The sequence below is a fragment of the Centruroides sculpturatus genome, unplaced genomic scaffold (assembly GCF_000671375.1).
Source record: "Centruroides sculpturatus isolate CEXI.00-Female unplaced genomic scaffold, Cexi_2.0 scaffold301, whole genome shotgun sequence".
Taxonomy (NCBI): domain Eukaryota; kingdom Metazoa; phylum Arthropoda; class Arachnida; order Scorpiones; family Buthidae; genus Centruroides; species Centruroides sculpturatus.
This window is the reverse complement of record NW_019384595.1, coordinates 474130-492690: the sequence shown is the minus strand read 5'-3', so window position 1 is coordinate 492690 and position 18561 is coordinate 474130. Positions and strand designations below refer to the sequence as shown.

Here is an 18561-nt window from a genome sequence, read left to right as displayed (position 1 = left end):
GATCTTGTCTACGTAGGCGCAACAATGCGCAACTTACAACAATGTATCAAAGAGCATAAATATACGATTAATAAGAAACTTGACAACACCGTGCTCTCGTCTTACGCAACGCAACACGACATTCAAGTCCATTGGGATTGGGCGGAAATTATTAAACCTACGACAAATTTACATACAATGAAATATCTGGAGAAATTAGAGATCTTTAAGGCACACAAGAAAACTGGTTGCATCAACCATAGAGATGCGGACTCTTTACCTACCGCATGGCGATCCTTTTACAAGAATTAATGACTTTATTTATTTTTATTTGTTAAGGGACATTTTTTCGGATTAATTTTTATTTTTCGTTTATTTTATCTACTTTTCCGTTATTTATATTTTAATTTCGTATTTACGTTCTTTTTTGTGTTCGATTTTATTCTATGTTATGGTAACTGAAGAAGATTGTTAAGAAACAATCGAAAACGTTATTATATTATTAATTTTTATTAGCTGGATTATTAAAGGTGTGTTTTATTAATAGAAAAGAAAGATTATTAACTTAAGTAATATTTAAAAATGCAAAATATAATGCAATCTCATTCCTTCTTTGCAAAAGAGAAATTTCAAATTGAGCTGCAATTTTCAAAAATTGTAGTAGAACTATTCCACTGGCATTCAGCTGTCTGTCCTTCCTTATCTCAAGAACAAAGTTAGACAGATGAAATTCAAGACCATATGTAAAAAGCTTAGGGGCAGGAGACCACAATTAACTATATATAATAAAATGACAAACCAGAAGTAAGTCATGTTATTTCAATTCAAAAATTTTCTCCCTAACAGAGTTAGACAGATGACTGTCATGACTCCATTGTCAACAGAAAAGTATGATGTACAGGAACAAGGTATTACTAAAATTGAGAGCATTGTGACAATATTGTTGCTCATTTTTTACAAATTTACTTTCATTATTTTCTACACTTCCTAACAACATTAAAAACAGGAGTGAAGAATATTTTCAAAACCGAAAATTTTCCCAGAATAAATTTCACATACAAAACTTCCCCAAAAATAGTTTCACACAAAATAAAACACTTTACAAATGAATTATAATTATTACTACATAGTTTGAAATATCTAATTAAACTGTACAAATTATGATTTAATGATTTGTACAGTTTAATTAGAATATTTCAATTAGAATATTAAATCATAATTTGCTGATAAATTGTGACAAATTGATCTAACACTAAACTGCTAATGTAAGAAATATTAAAATTAATAGAATACTTTAATTTGTGCAAGTTCAACCATATGATAGAATATAGGATTATAAACTTGACGTAATATGTTGATTAATGGATATAAAATTGAAGCTGAACATAACAGATGTCATCAACAACACCATGCAACTAGATGACTTATTTTTAACGAGGCACAGACTTAACATCTAAAACTCCAAAATTTCTTTACAAAGATAATTGTGCAATTTTTTAGGATTTATGACTAACCTTCTCATTATTTTTTTCTTTATCAAAATATGACCATATTTTTGTTATTTTTTATTTTATAATGAATTTTAAAACAATGTTGAAATATAGCTATGAAAAAGTATAAAAAAGAAACAAAAACTAAAATTTATAAAGTATTGATAAAAATGTCTATTTAACTATTTAATCAAGACAATTGAAAAAAGTTTTTAAAGCAGTTCATTAATTTGCAAACTTTCTATGCAGGAAATGAATGAATATTTCATTTTTCAGTCATTTGCAAAACTTTAAGACTACCTGTGTTATATTTCTGTTGATTGCATCATATTCTTTTCTTATTGCTCAATTACATAACATGACAGTGGCACATGTTCACTGAGTGAAAGGAAACATAAGAGTGTTAGTTGTCTTCTGGTTTTTATGCTGAGAGGTTTAATACTTATCTTCTCTATAGTAAAACAAAAATACTGCACGATATTCACAGAGCACAAATAGTGACTTTATGTAAGAAAGGATTCTTTTCTTATAACAAAATAAACAGAAATGCGAATATGAGCAAGACTGCTGTCCACAATATGATCATGAAATATCGAGATAGTGGTAAATTCAGAAGTCAAAAGAGAAGTGGATGAGTCAACTTTTCTTTCCTTTTTAGTAAAGAAAATAGTAACCTATCACAAGCATGGCAAGCAATGATACCTTTGACTGTAACAAAATTTAACACAATGTTGTAAATTTTATCACCTCAATCATTAGTTATTAATTTGTGTGTTACAACATTTATAATTTTTTCTAGTCCATCTAGTATTACGGAAAGTTGTATATATACAACTTTTGCTACAGTCAACAGTATCATTGCTTGCCATGCAATATATGTATATTTTTAAAAAATTCTTATTGTCATATTTCGTCATTATGTTACATTTTATTTTTTGAACTTGAATATGTTCTTTTTTAAAAAAATTCTTTGAGTAATAGCATTGAATTTATGGAAATGTATAATAACCTGATGAACATTTTTAATTACTTTCAGAGATCTTCATTTTTTTCCTATAAATGGGCCTGCTGAAACAGATTTTCTTTTTCAGTTTTTAAAGCTTGGTTTTGGTTTCAGTTTCTTGTAAAAATTTAAATCATGGTAAAGTGACCAATTCAAATTATCCATCATATATATGTCCCAATCATAACATGTATGCACACTTAATTCTTTCTTTCTTTAAACCAAGCATTTAGATATTGAACATTCCAATTTTACTTTTAAAACATATGATCTTCCTAAATTTTAGAAAATTTCTCCAATTAATGCCTTTAGCTTATCAAAAGACTACTCCACTTTCTTGTAATGTTTATACAAACATCTCCAACCCGATATATAATATAGCTACAACCAACAGACTGCCGAAAATCTATCGGGCTAGTTTTATGCAGCTACAACCAACAGACTGCCGAAAATCTATCGGGCTAGTTTTATGCTAATTATTAAATAAATTACGTAATCAATTTGGTACTAGAGGTAAGCGTTAGGCGCCATCTCTTATTAATATTAATAATTATAAATAATTTTAATTAATTTAAATAATTTGGAACCGCTGGGAGAAAAAATCGGCCCGGAGCGGGACTCGAACCCACAACTCCTGCTTACCGTGCAGATGCGTTGCCAGTTACGCTACCCGGACCTCCGATCCGATCTCCTCTTCCAGCGTATATAATCTAACTACTTAACCATCGACGGTTATTACAACGCCGGCTGGGGACACATTCAGTGCCCACGTCCTACTTCCCATAAGGCTCTCAACCGGCCATCGCAANTATATTACGCCTTGCCGGGGCTTGCGATGGCCGGTTGAGAGCCTTATGGGAAGTAGGACGTGGGCACTGAATGTGTCCCCAGCCGGCGTTGTAATAACCGTCGATGGTTAAGTAGTTAGATTATATACGCTGGAAGAGGAGATCGGATCGGAGGTCCGGGTAGCGTAACTGGCAACGCATCTGCACGGTAAGCAGGAGTTGTGGGTTCGAGTCCCGCTCCGGGCCGATTTTTTCTCCCAGCGGTTCCAAATTATTTAAATTAATTAAAATTATTTATAATTATTAATATTAATAAGAGATGGCGCCTAACGCTTACCTCTAGTACCAAATTGATTACGTAATTTATTTAATAATTAGCATAAAACTAGCCCGATAGATTTTCGGCAGTCTGTTGGTTGTAGCTTGTAATGTTTTGAACTATTTCTGTAATATTCTACTACTGAAAATTTCCCGATTAATTTCATGCTTTCTGCTTTCATTTCCCTTAATTCTCGTACACATGATCAGACATATTCTACATCCAGTTAAAAAAAATATAATTTTTAACCTATTGATACAAAGTCATGCAAGTAGAATGAAAATTACACTGTAATCCACTAGAGTCTCTCTTAGTTTAACACTAACCAGTCAAAACATTTAAAAATTGTTGATATGATAAAAACATTGTAATATGAACAAGAAGATAAAGTTGTAATCACACTCAATTAAATATAAATGAATCATGCTGAATTATGTAATCAATTCACCCACTTTAGACTTAAAGTTGTTATTTCAATTGACTCTAAAGATTATTAGGACAATTGATATGACATGCAGGTGCAAAAATAAATATTTTCTAGCTGCACATCATACTAATTGACTACCAATGTAAAAAATTTCAGAAATTAACTCTAGCATAAATTTTCTTAATAATTATTAACAGATGTTTAAATATATTTGTAATATTTTTTTGTATTTTATTAGTTAATTAAAATATTTTATTTAACTTTATAACAGATATAAACATCTACCAAAACCCAATACTTAGCAAATAGACACCCACGATTATAAATAATCAGGCTTTAGTTTATCTAAATTATTCAGTTTATTCTAAATTAATTAATTAATTATTATAATTATTAAATTTAATACAAGATGGCACTTAATGCCACCCTCTGTTGCCAAATTTATTTGTACTTCATAATTAATATTTCTAAATTATAGCTTGATTATTTACGGCAATCGTGGGTGTCTATTAACTTTATAACAAAAATTAATTCTAATACATGCAAATAGATATTTAAAAATAAATTCATTTGTTTAAACACACTGGAGAATAACTAATTTCAAGTAGGCTAACTCACCTTTCATTCCAGTATTAAATCCTTTCCTTTTAGCAAGTTCATTCATAACCCTTCTTCAGACTTTACAAATTGATCATATTGATTGAACAATGGATTTGAATAATTAGAACACATGCATAAAATTTTTATATTCAATTTGGAAAACCTGAAGAAGGATTATGAACAAATTCAAAAACACTTGATAAAAGGAAAGGATTCGATACTGGAATAAAAGGTTAAATTTTAATAAAATTTCAATAGAAATTGAAATTATATTGCTATTAAATTTATATTACATAATGATACTAAACAAGATAACTTCATTGTGAAGTTTACTGTTTTGAAGCGAAGCGATGTCACAAAAGTAAATAGCCTTTTAAAAACCTTAATAAATACAAACTTTTATCATTTATCCCCTGAATAAACATTTGGTTAGAATATAAAATTAAATATGAAATTGGTTGTTCTCTATAGAATTTAATAATCTAATTGAATTTTTAATGATTTACAGAGATTTCAAATAAAATGTCTCGTGACAACTGGATTTTGTTTAGTTTTACGTACAATTAATAATTTTAAATAAAAGCTATGGGTAAACATAACTTAATAGAAACATTCTATTCAAGAACATATATCTAGTATATTAATGAGTTGTATAATTTATTTATGTTTACAATAGCAAAAGTAAAAGCAAAAATATTTGATTTGATTATACCAGAACTAAGTCTCTTGGTTTCAGTTTGTTTCCCACTTTTGCATTAAAGTTGCTGTGATGACGACAATGTCTTTTCTTGGTTTTTCTTGTAGTGACTTTTGAATTTTTGAGTAGAAATCATCCAACTCCTCTAGGGAGGCATCAGTGGTGGGGCATATACTTGCATTACCATAGTATGATGAAGCTTCCCATTAATACGGATGGTCAGTATAGTCATTTATAGTTCTAAAACACTCAACAGATCTTGCTATTTTCTTTGTTACTATGAAAGCTACTCCTTTTCTCCTGGCAGAATCATTTCTGTAGTAGTAGATAGTTGATATCCTGTCCACTTCCTATCCACATTATTTCACTAACACAGAGTAAATCAAGCTTTAATCTGATCATCTCCTGCTTGATAACATCTAATTTGCCCAGGTTCATACAGTGGAACTTGCTTAACGAGCATAATTTATTCCAGAATCTTACTTCTAATGTGAAACACTCATTAAGCGAAACAATTTTTTCCATATAAATTAATGTGAAATATGATAATGCATTCCATGCTGAAAAACAATACTCAAATATTTTATGTATAATGTTTAGTCAAAGAAAATTATACAATATACATTGTTAAAGAGCAAGAATCATCTTTATCTTTTCTTCTAGTGTGAAATGAACCAACCTGGAATGTGAATTCGATTTACAGAGGGAAAAAAAACTGAAATATGTCTGATAAACATGCCAAATACAGTGGTGCNAATAAAATGTCTCGTGACAACTGGATTTTGTTTAGTTTTACGTACAATTAATAATTTTAAATAAAAGCTATGGGTAAACATAACTTAATAGAAACATTCTATTCAAGAACATATATCTAGTATATTAATGAGTTGTATAATTTATTTATGTTTACAATAGCAAAAGTAAAAGCAAAAATATTTGATTTGATTATACCAGAACTAAGTCTCTTGGTTCCAGTTTGTTTCCCACTTTTGCATTAAAGTTGCTGTGATGACGACAATGTCTTTTCTTGGTTTTTCTTGTAGTGACTTTTGAATTTTTGAGTAGAAATCATCCAACTCCTCTAGGGAGGCATCAGTGGTGGGGCATATACTTGCATTACCATAGTATGATGAAGCTTCCCATTAATACGGATGGTCAGTATAGTCATTTATAGTTCTAAAACACTCAACAGATCTTGCTATTTTCTTTGTTACTATGAAAGCTACTCCTTTTCTCCTGGCAGAATCATTTCTGTAGTAGTAGATAGTTGATATCCTGTCCACTTCCTATCCACATTATTTCACTAACACAGAGTAAATCAAGCTTTAATCTGATCATCTCCTGCTTGATAACATCTAATTTGCCCAGGTTCATACAGTGGAACTTGCTTAACGAGCATAATTTATTCCAGAATCTTACTTCTAATGTGAAACACTCATTAAGCGAAACAATTTTTTCCATATAAATTAATGTGAAATATGATAATGCATTCCATGCTGAAAAACAATACTCAAATATTTTATGTATAATGTTTAGTCAAAGAAAATTATACAATATACATTGTTAAAGAGCAAGAATCATCTTTATCTTTTCTTCTAGTGTGAAATGAACCAACCTGGAATGTGAATTCGATTTACAGAGGGAAAAAAAACTGAAATATGTCTGATAAACATGCCAAATACAGTGGTGCCTCGTATAACATACTTAATCCCTTCCAGGTGCACGTCCGTTAAGTGAAAAGTCCGTTATACGAAATGCATTTTCCCATTGAAATACATGTTAAAACATATAATTCGTTCCGCGGCATGAAATAACCGTACCGTACTATAAAAAAAAATGAAAATGGAGCAGTCACCAATTATGCCGGGTAGTCAGGTGTGAAGAGGAGGTGGAGGAACACTTTCTTTACACTTTCATACAGATATAGACTTTTTACACATTGGTCTCTTTTTATTATTTTTAATCAAAGTCAGATTCAGAAGAGGCTACCAGAGCTTGCAGGGTCATCTCCTCTTGTTTCATCCTTTGTTTTTTGGCAGCTGGCTTCTTGAAAAACATATCCAAGGTGGTCTGTTTCTCTCTCTTCTTCAATACCTGTCGGAAATGACGGGCAAGGGTATTATTGTAGAGATCATTATCCTGTTGGCCTCAGCTCTGTTTGGATAATGAGTGCTGGTAAACTCCTGAACCTATCCCCATTTGACAAGGAACTTTTTGTCAACTTTCACTCCTTCTGATGATGTCTTGCTTTGTTTCAATTGAAATCACCTTTCTGTTTATTTAGAAGCCAAGATTTTCACAACACTTGAATAAATGTAAATACCCTGCACTGAGGTGATGTACGTAATAAACAAGGGAGCAAGCTGAATCTCAACGGGAGCTCTATACTTCAGATATACTAATAATATATTTTAATAATACTAATATATTATAAAAATAGCAGATTGTCATTGGCAATGGCAAAAGAGTGGAAACATCATTCGCTCTTGTTTGCAGAAAGACCGTTGTTCGCCTCACGTAACTGCCGAACGGAAAGTCCGTTGTTCGAAGCCAGTCCGTTGCTCAAGTCACGTAACGTCCAAACAGAAAGTCTGTTGTTCGCAGCATCCGTTATTCGAGGCACCACTGTAATATGCCAAACTCTTGGGCTATGTAAAGGTTGTAATTAAATATTAGAAATTAATTAATTTGACTACAGGTAGGCAGTTATGCTCCCATCTTGTATTAATTTTAATAATTATAAATAAATAATTTTTAATTTAGACATTTACGGAATTTAATTTGGAATTGGGCTATGGTTGTTGATATTTATATGTAATATGTCTGAATATAAGTTTGGAAAAATGTGTGATCACAAGCGACACTAAAATGCTAGCAGAACAAGTGCTAAACACAGACCCATGTAGCATGTGCACAATCCCAATCCAGGATTTCCCCTCTTCTTGTCAATCCTTATGCGAATTACTCATTATGAGAGGTGCTCGTTAAGAGAGGTTCCATCATACTTTGGACATTCCATGTGTCAATTTTTAGCATTTTCCTTCCTTCAAAACACAGGCCACACCTTTCAGTAGGGGTTGCATCAGCCAGTGGGCCCCCCTTAGGATTACCCCATTGATGTCATAATTTATCAGGTTACTCAGTGTCGACCTTTGCTCCTCCCTAGTCACCAAAAAAGTACCATCCAGCCTAGGGGTCCCACTTTAAGGTACTATATTTATAGCATTCAAGTTTTATCAATCCATACGATTTTGTTGGCAAGGAATACCATAGTAGGTCACCAGATCTTTCTCCAGCCATCACCATAGTTAGCCTGCATAGGACCACTAAGCAGTTATGTCCCCTCGCATACAGTTGGATTTGAGGGGGTTATATTTGTATAGTTTTATTCATTTGCATATCCTAATTATATAAATTTCGACTTTTATAATTTATATATTTAATTAATAAAACAAAAAATAATATATTTTTGAATTGCTATTTTAAATTAGAAAATTTGGCGGAAATTAGGCTATAAAATTTGGACGCACAAAAATGTGCGGTCAGACGGCAGTAACGGTTAACTACCGGTTTTTGGAGGGATTTTGTTATATGCAGTTTTACTTTTGTGTCGTCGTACTTATTTATAGATTTACACACAGCAAAATCAATGGAAACTTCGGATAAGAAAAACTTAAAAATTAGTCAAGACACTGCAACATTTGGTGAATATATAAATCCTGTAATGAAGTCTATTTCAGGACAAATTTGTTTTGAAAATTCCATCAAGCGACATGTGTTAAGTATTACAAATGAAAATGTGAACTGTTACAATTCTTTAACATGGAAGAAATATCCAGAAACAGGGTTTAATCAAGTTCTACTTTTAAAAAATGAAAAATGTTATAAGGAGCATTTGAAATCTTCTGTTGCTGGCATGAATTTAAGTAGAAATGAATATTATACTGTTCCGCCTTTTGAAGATTTGGCCATCCTGACAGATGAAAGTGGTAATTGTATTGTCGAAAATCTAATTATTGGCCGACGAGGATATGGAAGTGTGTTTTTCCCAGGAAAAACAAATGTTACCGGCCTTCATTTAGATAAGATAGTTCACTTTGGAAGAAGGATGATTATGGTATATCCTGATGATAACTGTAGGCCTCCGGTTGGACAAGGTCTTAATAAAAAAGCTAAGGTTACCCTTGAGTGTGTGTGGCCAAGTGACAAAATCACGGAAGAGCCAATAAGAGATGTTAAAAGATTAAAATTGATGAAATTTGAAGAAAAAGTAAAGAAAGCTACTCTTACCTTAGGAGCAAAGTTTGTAGAATATCATCCAGAAACTGGATCATGGACTTTCGAGGTAAATCATTTTTCAAAATATGGATTGGAAGATTCTGATGAAGAAGTAGAAAGTACTGTGAAACCTCAGGCTCAGAAAACATCTATTCAGATTGAAGTTAAACAACTGGCATCACTTCCAAATCAGAAGTTAGATTTGCAGATGTCAAAAAAACTAGAAAATGATGATGATGACGATGATGATATGGAGGATATTACAGGTCAGACATTACCAAAAGAGTTAATGGATGATGAACCAAGTGCTGATTTAATGTATCCTGCTACTCATCATTTGTTACATGCTGCAGGTGCAAGTCTAAATAAAATCCAAGGAATGAAAGCAACATTATTTGATGAAGAGATGGAAAATGAATATGATTCTATAGATTTAAAAATGACTGAAAGAGGTGATTTTAGTTTTAATGCTGAAAGTATAAAATCACCAAATAAAAGACTAGCACTTGAAGAAAAAATATCAACTCCTTCACAATTAAAATATTCAAGATTTCAAGCTATTGGTGTTGCTTCAACATCTACTTCTGCACAATTACCAGAATTTCTTTCTGATCATCCTGTATTAATGAGTGGAATATCTTCAAAGACAGTAAGAAGTGTTCAAGGACATGTATGGAAAGGAGGAACTAAAATTAAATTATTACCATGGTCACAGTCATTATTACATAACTATCAAAAAATGATTGCAGATGCAGGATGCTTTGCTGGTAGGTCATTTCGTGCTGGCTGGGGTCCATCGTGGAAATTAGTACATCTTGGAAATTCAATTAAAACAGCTTCAAGATTGAATTCTCAACACATACTCTTGGGATCACCTTTCATGTCTTCACATTCTGAATTTCCACATCTGAATTTAGTCATAGAGAATGTGAAAATGTCATCATCATATCAATATACTGACAATGTTATCAGGACAAATTTAGAAGAATTACTGAATGTTCATTTATCACATTCAACTTATACTATTGAAAATGGGGCACCAATATTTGTTGCAAAGCCAGGGATTGATTTATTACACACCTGTGCAGATACATCAAAAAAGCATGTTTTGAATATAGATCCTTCACACTCAGATGTTGATATAACACGTCAGTGCCATCATGTTTGGGAATTATGTGTAGCATTGTGGGGTAATATACTGGGAGTTGATAAAGGAATGGAATCGGTTAATAGTTATGTACATTTAATTGCAAGAAGGGAAGCATTTTCTNTTCTATACAGAACAACCAATTTCATATTTAATTTTATATTCTAACCAAATGTTTATTCAAGGGATAAATGATAAAAGTTTGTATTTATTACGGTTTTTAAAAGGCTATTTACTTTCGTGACATCGCTTCGCTTCAAAACAGTAAACTTCACAACGAAGTTATCTTCGTTTAGTATCGTTACGTAATATAAATTTAACAGCAATATAACTTCAATTTCTATTGAAATTTTATTAAAATTTAACTTAATCGGAAATATATCTCTTGAGAACAAAGAAGAAAATGGCGGATTCACTCCGAAAATCAAACCATATAATGGATGACTTACACTACATATCAATCTCATCTTAGACACTTAAAGAAAAATCATATTAAACAAAAGTCAATTTTACCTGATTTAAAATTTATCCGTACACAATGACACTTGTGGTTTCAAAAGTCTTTTTTTTATGATAAAATTACATTAAATCACTAGCCTAAAATCTACTATTGCGCAAACAACACAGTCAACTTTAATTTCGTCTTTACAGTACTGCCAGATAATTTTGAAATACTTTTCTCTCTTGATTTATCCTCTGAATATGTCATAAATATCCGGTTAACTTTATTAAAAAACGGAATAATATTTCCCCTTAAATTTATTTATTATTGAAAATCTTTCAGAAAATTTAGCATGAAAATATAAGGTCAGCCAGCGGACTGAGGCGATTAAGGTATGCCGCTCTGGGAATCTAAGATCGAATCCGTGCGAGCGGCTCCATTAATTTTTCGCGGATAGTCTGTTCTGTCGCGGATATGTCGATCCCTGTCCCTCATCATCAATCATTCTCGTTGTGGACCTGGCTGAACTCGTGTTAGGTGATTAAAAAGCATATTCGTTAACTGCAACTTTATCACCAGATTTCCTTTTTTCGCCGCAAAAGGCAGAAAAGGATTATGGCCTACTCTTTTATAATCTACGAATAGAATGCGAGTGGCACGATGCATACGATGCGGTAGACGTTTGCGATTAAACTGCAAGGAACAAATGAACGTGTCCAAAGGGAGCACGAGATACATGAGATTGATACGATGTTTGTGATTGTCACGCTGCACACGATGGTTTGAATTTAAAACCGGTTTGATTTTTTTATCGCAGCCGTCATCCGATTTTCTCAATGGAAGTGCTGGTCTTAGCAGACCGCGCGGCGCGATTTACGATTGCGTGCTGCTGATTTCGGGAAGCTATATCTCGTGAAGGGTCACATTCAGAGGCATGATTCCTTTGACTTTTTTGCTCCTATAGACATGCTCTGTAACTCAGTTAAGGTACCAACAACTAGGCGGGATGGCCGAGTGGTCTAGATGGCAGCTTACCGCTCTGGGGACCCGGATCAATAGTTTAGAAGAAACAATTACAATTACAGTAGACATACAAGTACTTCGATGTACAAATGCGGGCAATTATTATACAATATACAGTACAATACTATTGTACATTAGTATACTATGGAATACAATGAGCGGTATTGAAACAACATTCCAGATTTAGGAATTCAGTAGCAACACATTAACCCTTATACTGTTTACAATTAAAACGTATCTTGACAGTGCTTGAGAACAACGGCTGCCACGTGGAATTTTCCGGGTTTTCTTCACGTGTCTTATATAGTTAAATAGAAGCCAGTTTCTCGTAGAAAAGTCCTTTCTGGAGACACTACCGCTTGGCAGATTTTCCTCGTCAGTGGTGCACTCAAGATTTAATCTTGGGGGAGACGAGTTGAACGGATAAAATATTTCTTAACCTCTCGCGACCATCCGACCATCTAAAAAGCTATATAGTTTTCGTTTTTAAAAAAATTTTTGGAATGATATTTGAATAATAATCATTATTATTTTAAGGATATTATATTTAGTTAACTTTTAATAAAACAAAAAATAATATATTTTTGAATTGCTATTTTAAATTAGAAAAATTTGGCGGAAATTAGGCTATAAAATTTGGACGCACAAAAATGTGCGGTCAGACGGCAGTAACGGTTAACTACCGGTTTTTGGAGGGATTTTGTTATATGCAGTTTTACTTTTGTGTCGTCGTACTTATTTATAGATTTACACACAGCAAAATCAATGGAAACTTCGGATAAGAAAAACTTAAAAATTAGTCAAGACACTGCAACATTTGGTGAATATATAAATCCTGTAATGAAGTCTATTTCAGGACAAATTTGTTTTGAAAATTCCATCAAGCGACATGTGTTAAGTATTACAAATGAAAATGTGAACTGTTACAATTCTTTAACATGGAAGAAATATCCAGAAACAGGGTTTAATCAAGTTCTACTTTTAAAAAATGAAAAATGTTATAAGGAGCATTTGAAATCTTCTGTTGCTGGCATGAATTTAAGTAGAAATGAATATTATACTGTTCCGCCTTTTGAAGATTTGGCCATCCTGACAGATGAAAGTGGTAATTGTATTGTCGAAAATCTAATTATTGGCCGACGAGGATATGGAAGTGTGTTTTTCCCAGGAAAAACAAATGTTACCGGCCTTCATTTAGATAAGATAGTTCACTTTGGAAGAAGGATGATTATGGTATATCCTGATGATAACTGTAGGCCTCCGGTTGGACAAGGTCTTAATAAAAAAGCTAAGGTTACCCTTGAATGTGTGTGGCCAAGTGACAAAATCACGGAAGAGCCAATAAGAGATGTTAAAAGATTAAAATTGATGAAATTTGAAGAAAAAGTAAAGAAAGCTACTCTTACCTTAGGAGCAAAGTTTGTAGAATATCATCCAGAAACTGGATCATGGACTTTCGAGGTAAATCATTTTTCAAAATATGGATTGGAAGATTCTGATGAAGAAGTAGAAAGTACTGTGAAACCTCAGGCTCAGAAAACATCTATTCAGATTGAAGTTAAACAACTGGCATCACTTCCAAATCAGAAGTTAGATTTGCAGATGTCAAAAAAACTAGAAAATGATGATGATGACGATGATGATATGGAGGATATTACAGGTCAGACATTACCAAAAGAGTTAATGGATGATGAACCAAGTGCTGATTTAATGTATCCTGCTACTCATCATTTGTTACATGCTGCAGGTGCAAGTCTAAATAAAATCCAGGGAATGAAAGCAACATTATTTGATGAAGAGATGGAAAATGAATATGATTCTATAGATTTAAAAATGACTGAAAGAGGTGATTTTAGTTTTAATGCTGAAAGTATAAAATCACCAAATAAAAGACTAGCACTTGAAGAAAAAATATCAACTCCTTCACAATTAAAATATTCAAGATTTCAAGCTATTGGTGTTGCTTCAACATCTACTTCTGCACAATTACCAGAATTTCTTTCTGATCATCCTGTATTAATGAGTGGAATATCTTCAAAGACAGTAAGAAGTGTTCAAGGACATGTATGGAAAGGAGGAACTAAAATTAAATTATTACCATGGTCACAGTCATTATTACATAACTATCAAAAAATGATTGCAGATGCAGGATGCTTTGCTGGTAGGTCATTTCGTGCTGGCTGGGGTCCATCGTGGAAATTAGTACATCTTGGAAATTCAATTAAAACAGCTTCAAGATTGAATTCTCAACACATACTCTTGGGATCACCTTTCATGTCTTCACATTCTGAATTTCCACATCTGAATTTAGTCATAGAGAATGTGAAAATGTCATCATCATATCAATATACTGACAATGTTATCAGGACAAATTTAGAAGAATTACTGAATGTTCATTTATCACATTCAACTTATACTATTGAAAATGGGGCACCAATATTTGTTGCAAAGCCAGGGATTGATTTATTACACACCTGTGCAGATACATCAAAAAAGCATGTTTTGAATATAGATCCTTCACACTCAGATGTTGATATAACACGTCAGTGCCATCATGTTTGGGAATTATGTGTAGCATTGTGGGGTAATATACTGGGAGTTGATAAAGGAATGGAATCGGTTAATAGTTATGTACATTTAATTGCAAGAAGGGAAGCATTTTCTTCATGGTTAATAGAAACTACAAGAAATAAAATTCAAGAAGATATTAGAAATAACAAAATTTTTGGTAATGGATATTTATCAACTATTTTCACCTATTTAACAGGTCATCAGATTGTAGAAGCATGTAATGTTGCACATCATTCAGATGATAACAGACTATCGTTACTACTTGCTCAAGCTTCTTGTAATATGATATCTAGAAAACTTATTCAAAAGCAGTTAGAAATTTGGGAACAGTTAAAATCAGATCAATTTATAAATGCTTCAAGATTAAAAATTTTTGCACTTTTGGCTGGAACTTTGACTTGGCAAGGATCAAAGATTTTAATTAATTGTTGTGAAAAGTTAGACTGGAAAAGAGCTCTTAGTATACATTTTTGGTATCATTGTCCTTCAAATGTCAGTCTTAGTGAAGTAATTGATGAATATGATAAAGCATTTCAAGGTCTTTCTCCTGCTGGAAAATATGCTCAACCACCCTTTCCACCTTACATTGAAGATAATCCTGTCCTCCTTGCAGAATCTATTACAGATATGAATAATGGTGAGTGTAATGTTCCTTTTGATACGGCATACCATTTACTGAAATTATATTGTGATCGGACTTATAGAATGGATAAACTGTTAAATCCAATAACTTCAACTCCCTCACATTTAGACTATAGATTGAGTTGGCTCCTTTCACAAGTACTTCAATCGTTGGGTTATGAAAACATGCCACTGCATTTGATGGACACACTTCATTGTAACTTTTCGTCTCAGTTGGAATCAATAGGACTGTGGCATTGGGCAGTTTTTATAGCTCTACATATTTCTGATTTGGCAAGACGAAAAGCTTTAGTTATGGATCTTTTATACCGCTACATTTCTTTAGACTCAAATGAAGATGATATTACTGTAGAGAATTTTCTCATTGATAGATTGAGAATTCCAAAATGTTGGATATTTTCTGCAAAAGCAGTAAAGGCTCATTATTTGAACAAAGATGATGAAGAAGCATGGTATCTATTAAAAGCTGGCTATTGGAATAAAAGTCATGAAATAATAATAAATAAACTAGCAGCTGATGCCATTATAAGTGAAAAATATGATTATTTGAAAGAGTATTTAGAACAACTTGCACATCCTGATAGGAGCATTACAATTTTAGATTGGAATACTGGTGGTCAGGTATTTCTGGATTACATTCAGATTACTCAAACTATGGAGAATGTTAAAGATGAAATAAGTGCCTATGAATTAGAAAAACTACAACCAGAAATACTTTCCCTTTGTCTTAGATTGTCCAGTTTGAAGTGCTTGAATGCAAAAGATCGATTATGCCAATCAGAAATGGCAAAGAAAACAGCTACATTACTTCGAATGGTATTAATGTTGCAAACAGCCAAAAACAGAGAAAAAGATGATGCTCCATTACATTTACTTGCACCATATTTGAGCAAACTGCCAATGCCAGAAGATTATGCTCTTCAAGAACTGCAAACTATGACACACACATACATGCTATCAATTACCAAATCAGACTGAAAAAAAATGTTTCATGACTTTAAATAATTCGATTAATGGTGTAAATAAACAATTTTATTATCAAAGCATAGTTGCTGCCATTTGTGAAACAATTTTACTAAATAAAGAATTTACTACATCAGTTGTTAATTTTGGATGAATATTAGTTTTTATAATTCTGGAAAAAATTTTGTTATTCATATAAAAATCATTGTTTTTTAATATGTAATTACATTTTATGTTTGTTATAACACAATATTCATGATGCAAATAATCTTTGTCAATCATTAGGTGGACTTAATGAAGTTAGCATTTATTTTCATTAATGGCCAAATCAAATCAAAAAGAGTGATTAAATACTAAAAATTTAGTATCTTAATATTTTAAAACATTGAGTTTTGTAGTTAATGATTCAAAAGTGTAATTCCAATTTTCTTATAAAGTATGATTAATAAAAATCTTTTGTTAAATAAATCTTATTATATATTTATCTTAGTAACAGCAGATAGTGCCTTGTCAAATAATATATCAAATCTATAGGGAAGTTGTATTTGAAAGTGAAGTGTAGATTTCAGATGTATGAAAATGATCTGCCATTATTATGTACTAGACAGAAGTTCTTTTAAAATTTCACTCAAGGGACTTCACATAAGCAAATTGTGATTGCTGCCATTTTAGACATTATGATACACCCATGCAAGTTGATTCAGAAAATGTAGTTTTATTTGTCATAGTTGAGGTTACAATACATTAGGTGGGGTAAGAGATGATGTGAAGTTGCTGGTATGGCCCCTAATGGCTATACAATACTGTACAAAAGATTTTAAGCTTCAGCAAGAGCTTCACATCCAGTCAAATCTCTGATCTCAAATCAGCTCATCTGGACTGTTTTGCCAATGAAGATTGTGGCAATAGACTAATACAAGCACTGACTCTTGAAAGTATGAGCATAATTATAAACCATTACAAACAAGATGCTCTATAGAAATGTCAGTACAGGAAAAATACATCTATATAATCAATTTGATGATATGACAACAAATAGAACAAATATATTCTATGAAAAGATAATAGACTATATTAAAGAATATGATTATGCTGAAAAAGATTAGCTCAATACTGCTGCTTGGATATTTTGTGAACTGTACAAGCCCTATTTTTTGTACCCATAAGAATTAGTGAAAATATACCGTGAATTCCTATTTTCCTATCACTGTCCAAACTCCTTTGAATTGAGTTTGGGTAGTATGAAGCAACATTGTTACATAGCTTTCTAGTCCACACAAATTTATTCCTTGTCAGATAAGAAACTTATCACTGGGACCACTTCTCACAATATTAATAAATGCTCTAAATTGGGTGTCCAACCTTTTTGTTTCTCTGGGCCATATTGGAAAATGTCATGGAGTTTTGGGCCACAAGTGTATTATATATACTTGTGGCCCAATCCTTAAATATACTTGTATATTTAAGAATTAACATATGTAGATTATAGTACTAAGTATTAAATCTTTATCACGAAAAAGGATATATTAAAAAATTACTTCTACAGACACTTCTAATTTTTACTTAGAAATGGATAAATTCATTTATTATAAAGGAGATGAACAAAAATGTATTTGAAAAACACAAATATTTGGGTCTCTAATTAATAAAAATTGACAAAACACCATTTTAAAGCGCATTTTTATTCGACTAATATATTTATAAATAAGATGTAGCCCAAAAAATAGCCAATGCGCCAAATGATATTTTTTACGGCAAACTAAAAAACGGGTAGCCAACTTTGGCGCAAAGTAGCCAAATCATGCAAACCTGGAATAAATACTAAATAAAGCCGGAGTTGGACTCAAAGGATTATAGACCCAAATGCGGGGAAGGGAGAGAAAGGACAAAAGATAAAGAAGTGAGGAAAGTTGGAAAATTAAGGGTCCATATTTGCATAACAGAAAGTCTATTTAATCTTTCTCACTACGTTTTATCTTTTGGCCTTTCTCTCCTTTCCTCGAATTTGGGACTATAATTCTTTGAGTCTCAACTTTAGATTTATTTAGTATTCCTTCCTCATTCACACATTTCCAAGTATTTGAAAATATTTCCTTTTGACTCAAAAATAAAACACATATAAAGATTTACGGCTTTGTGAAACTTCTTTTTTGAGTTTATGCCGTTGAAATAAATAAATTAAATTAAATAAA

General features: G+C 32.1%; 2 protein-coding genes across 3 annotated transcripts in view; one reads left to right on the top strand and one right to left on the bottom strand.

Annotated features, from left to right (window-relative positions):
* Positions 1-11375, bottom strand: part of LOC111624867 (zinc finger CCCH domain-containing protein 10-like) — an 81924-nt gene extending 70549 nt beyond the window's left edge. Inside the window, exon 1 of one of the 2 annotated variants that reach the window (XM_023367836.1) lies at positions 11242-11375. The gene's annotated coding sequence lies outside the window, so the exon portion shown is untranslated. The remainder of the gene's footprint in view (positions 1-11241) is intronic. The other variant, XM_023367835.1, reaches the window with a different exon arrangement.
* Positions 8844-16807, top strand: LOC111624854 (nuclear pore complex protein Nup98-Nup96-like). Its single transcript, XM_023367814.1, has 2 exons — positions 8844-10842; positions 12866-16807. The coding sequence occupies exons 1-2, from the start codon at positions 8953-8955 to the stop codon at positions 16382-16384; spliced, it is 5409 nt and encodes a 1802-aa protein (XP_023223582.1). The 5' UTR covers positions 8844-8952; the 3' UTR covers positions 16385-16807.
* The last annotated feature ends 1754 nt before the right edge of the window (positions 16808-18561 follow it).

What these genes read in the sequence shown, in the direction of transcription:
- LOC111624854 (XM_023367814.1), top strand. Translation starts at nt 8,953, where the DNA reads ATGGAAACTTCGGATAAGAAAAACTTAAAAATTAGTCAAGACACTGCA.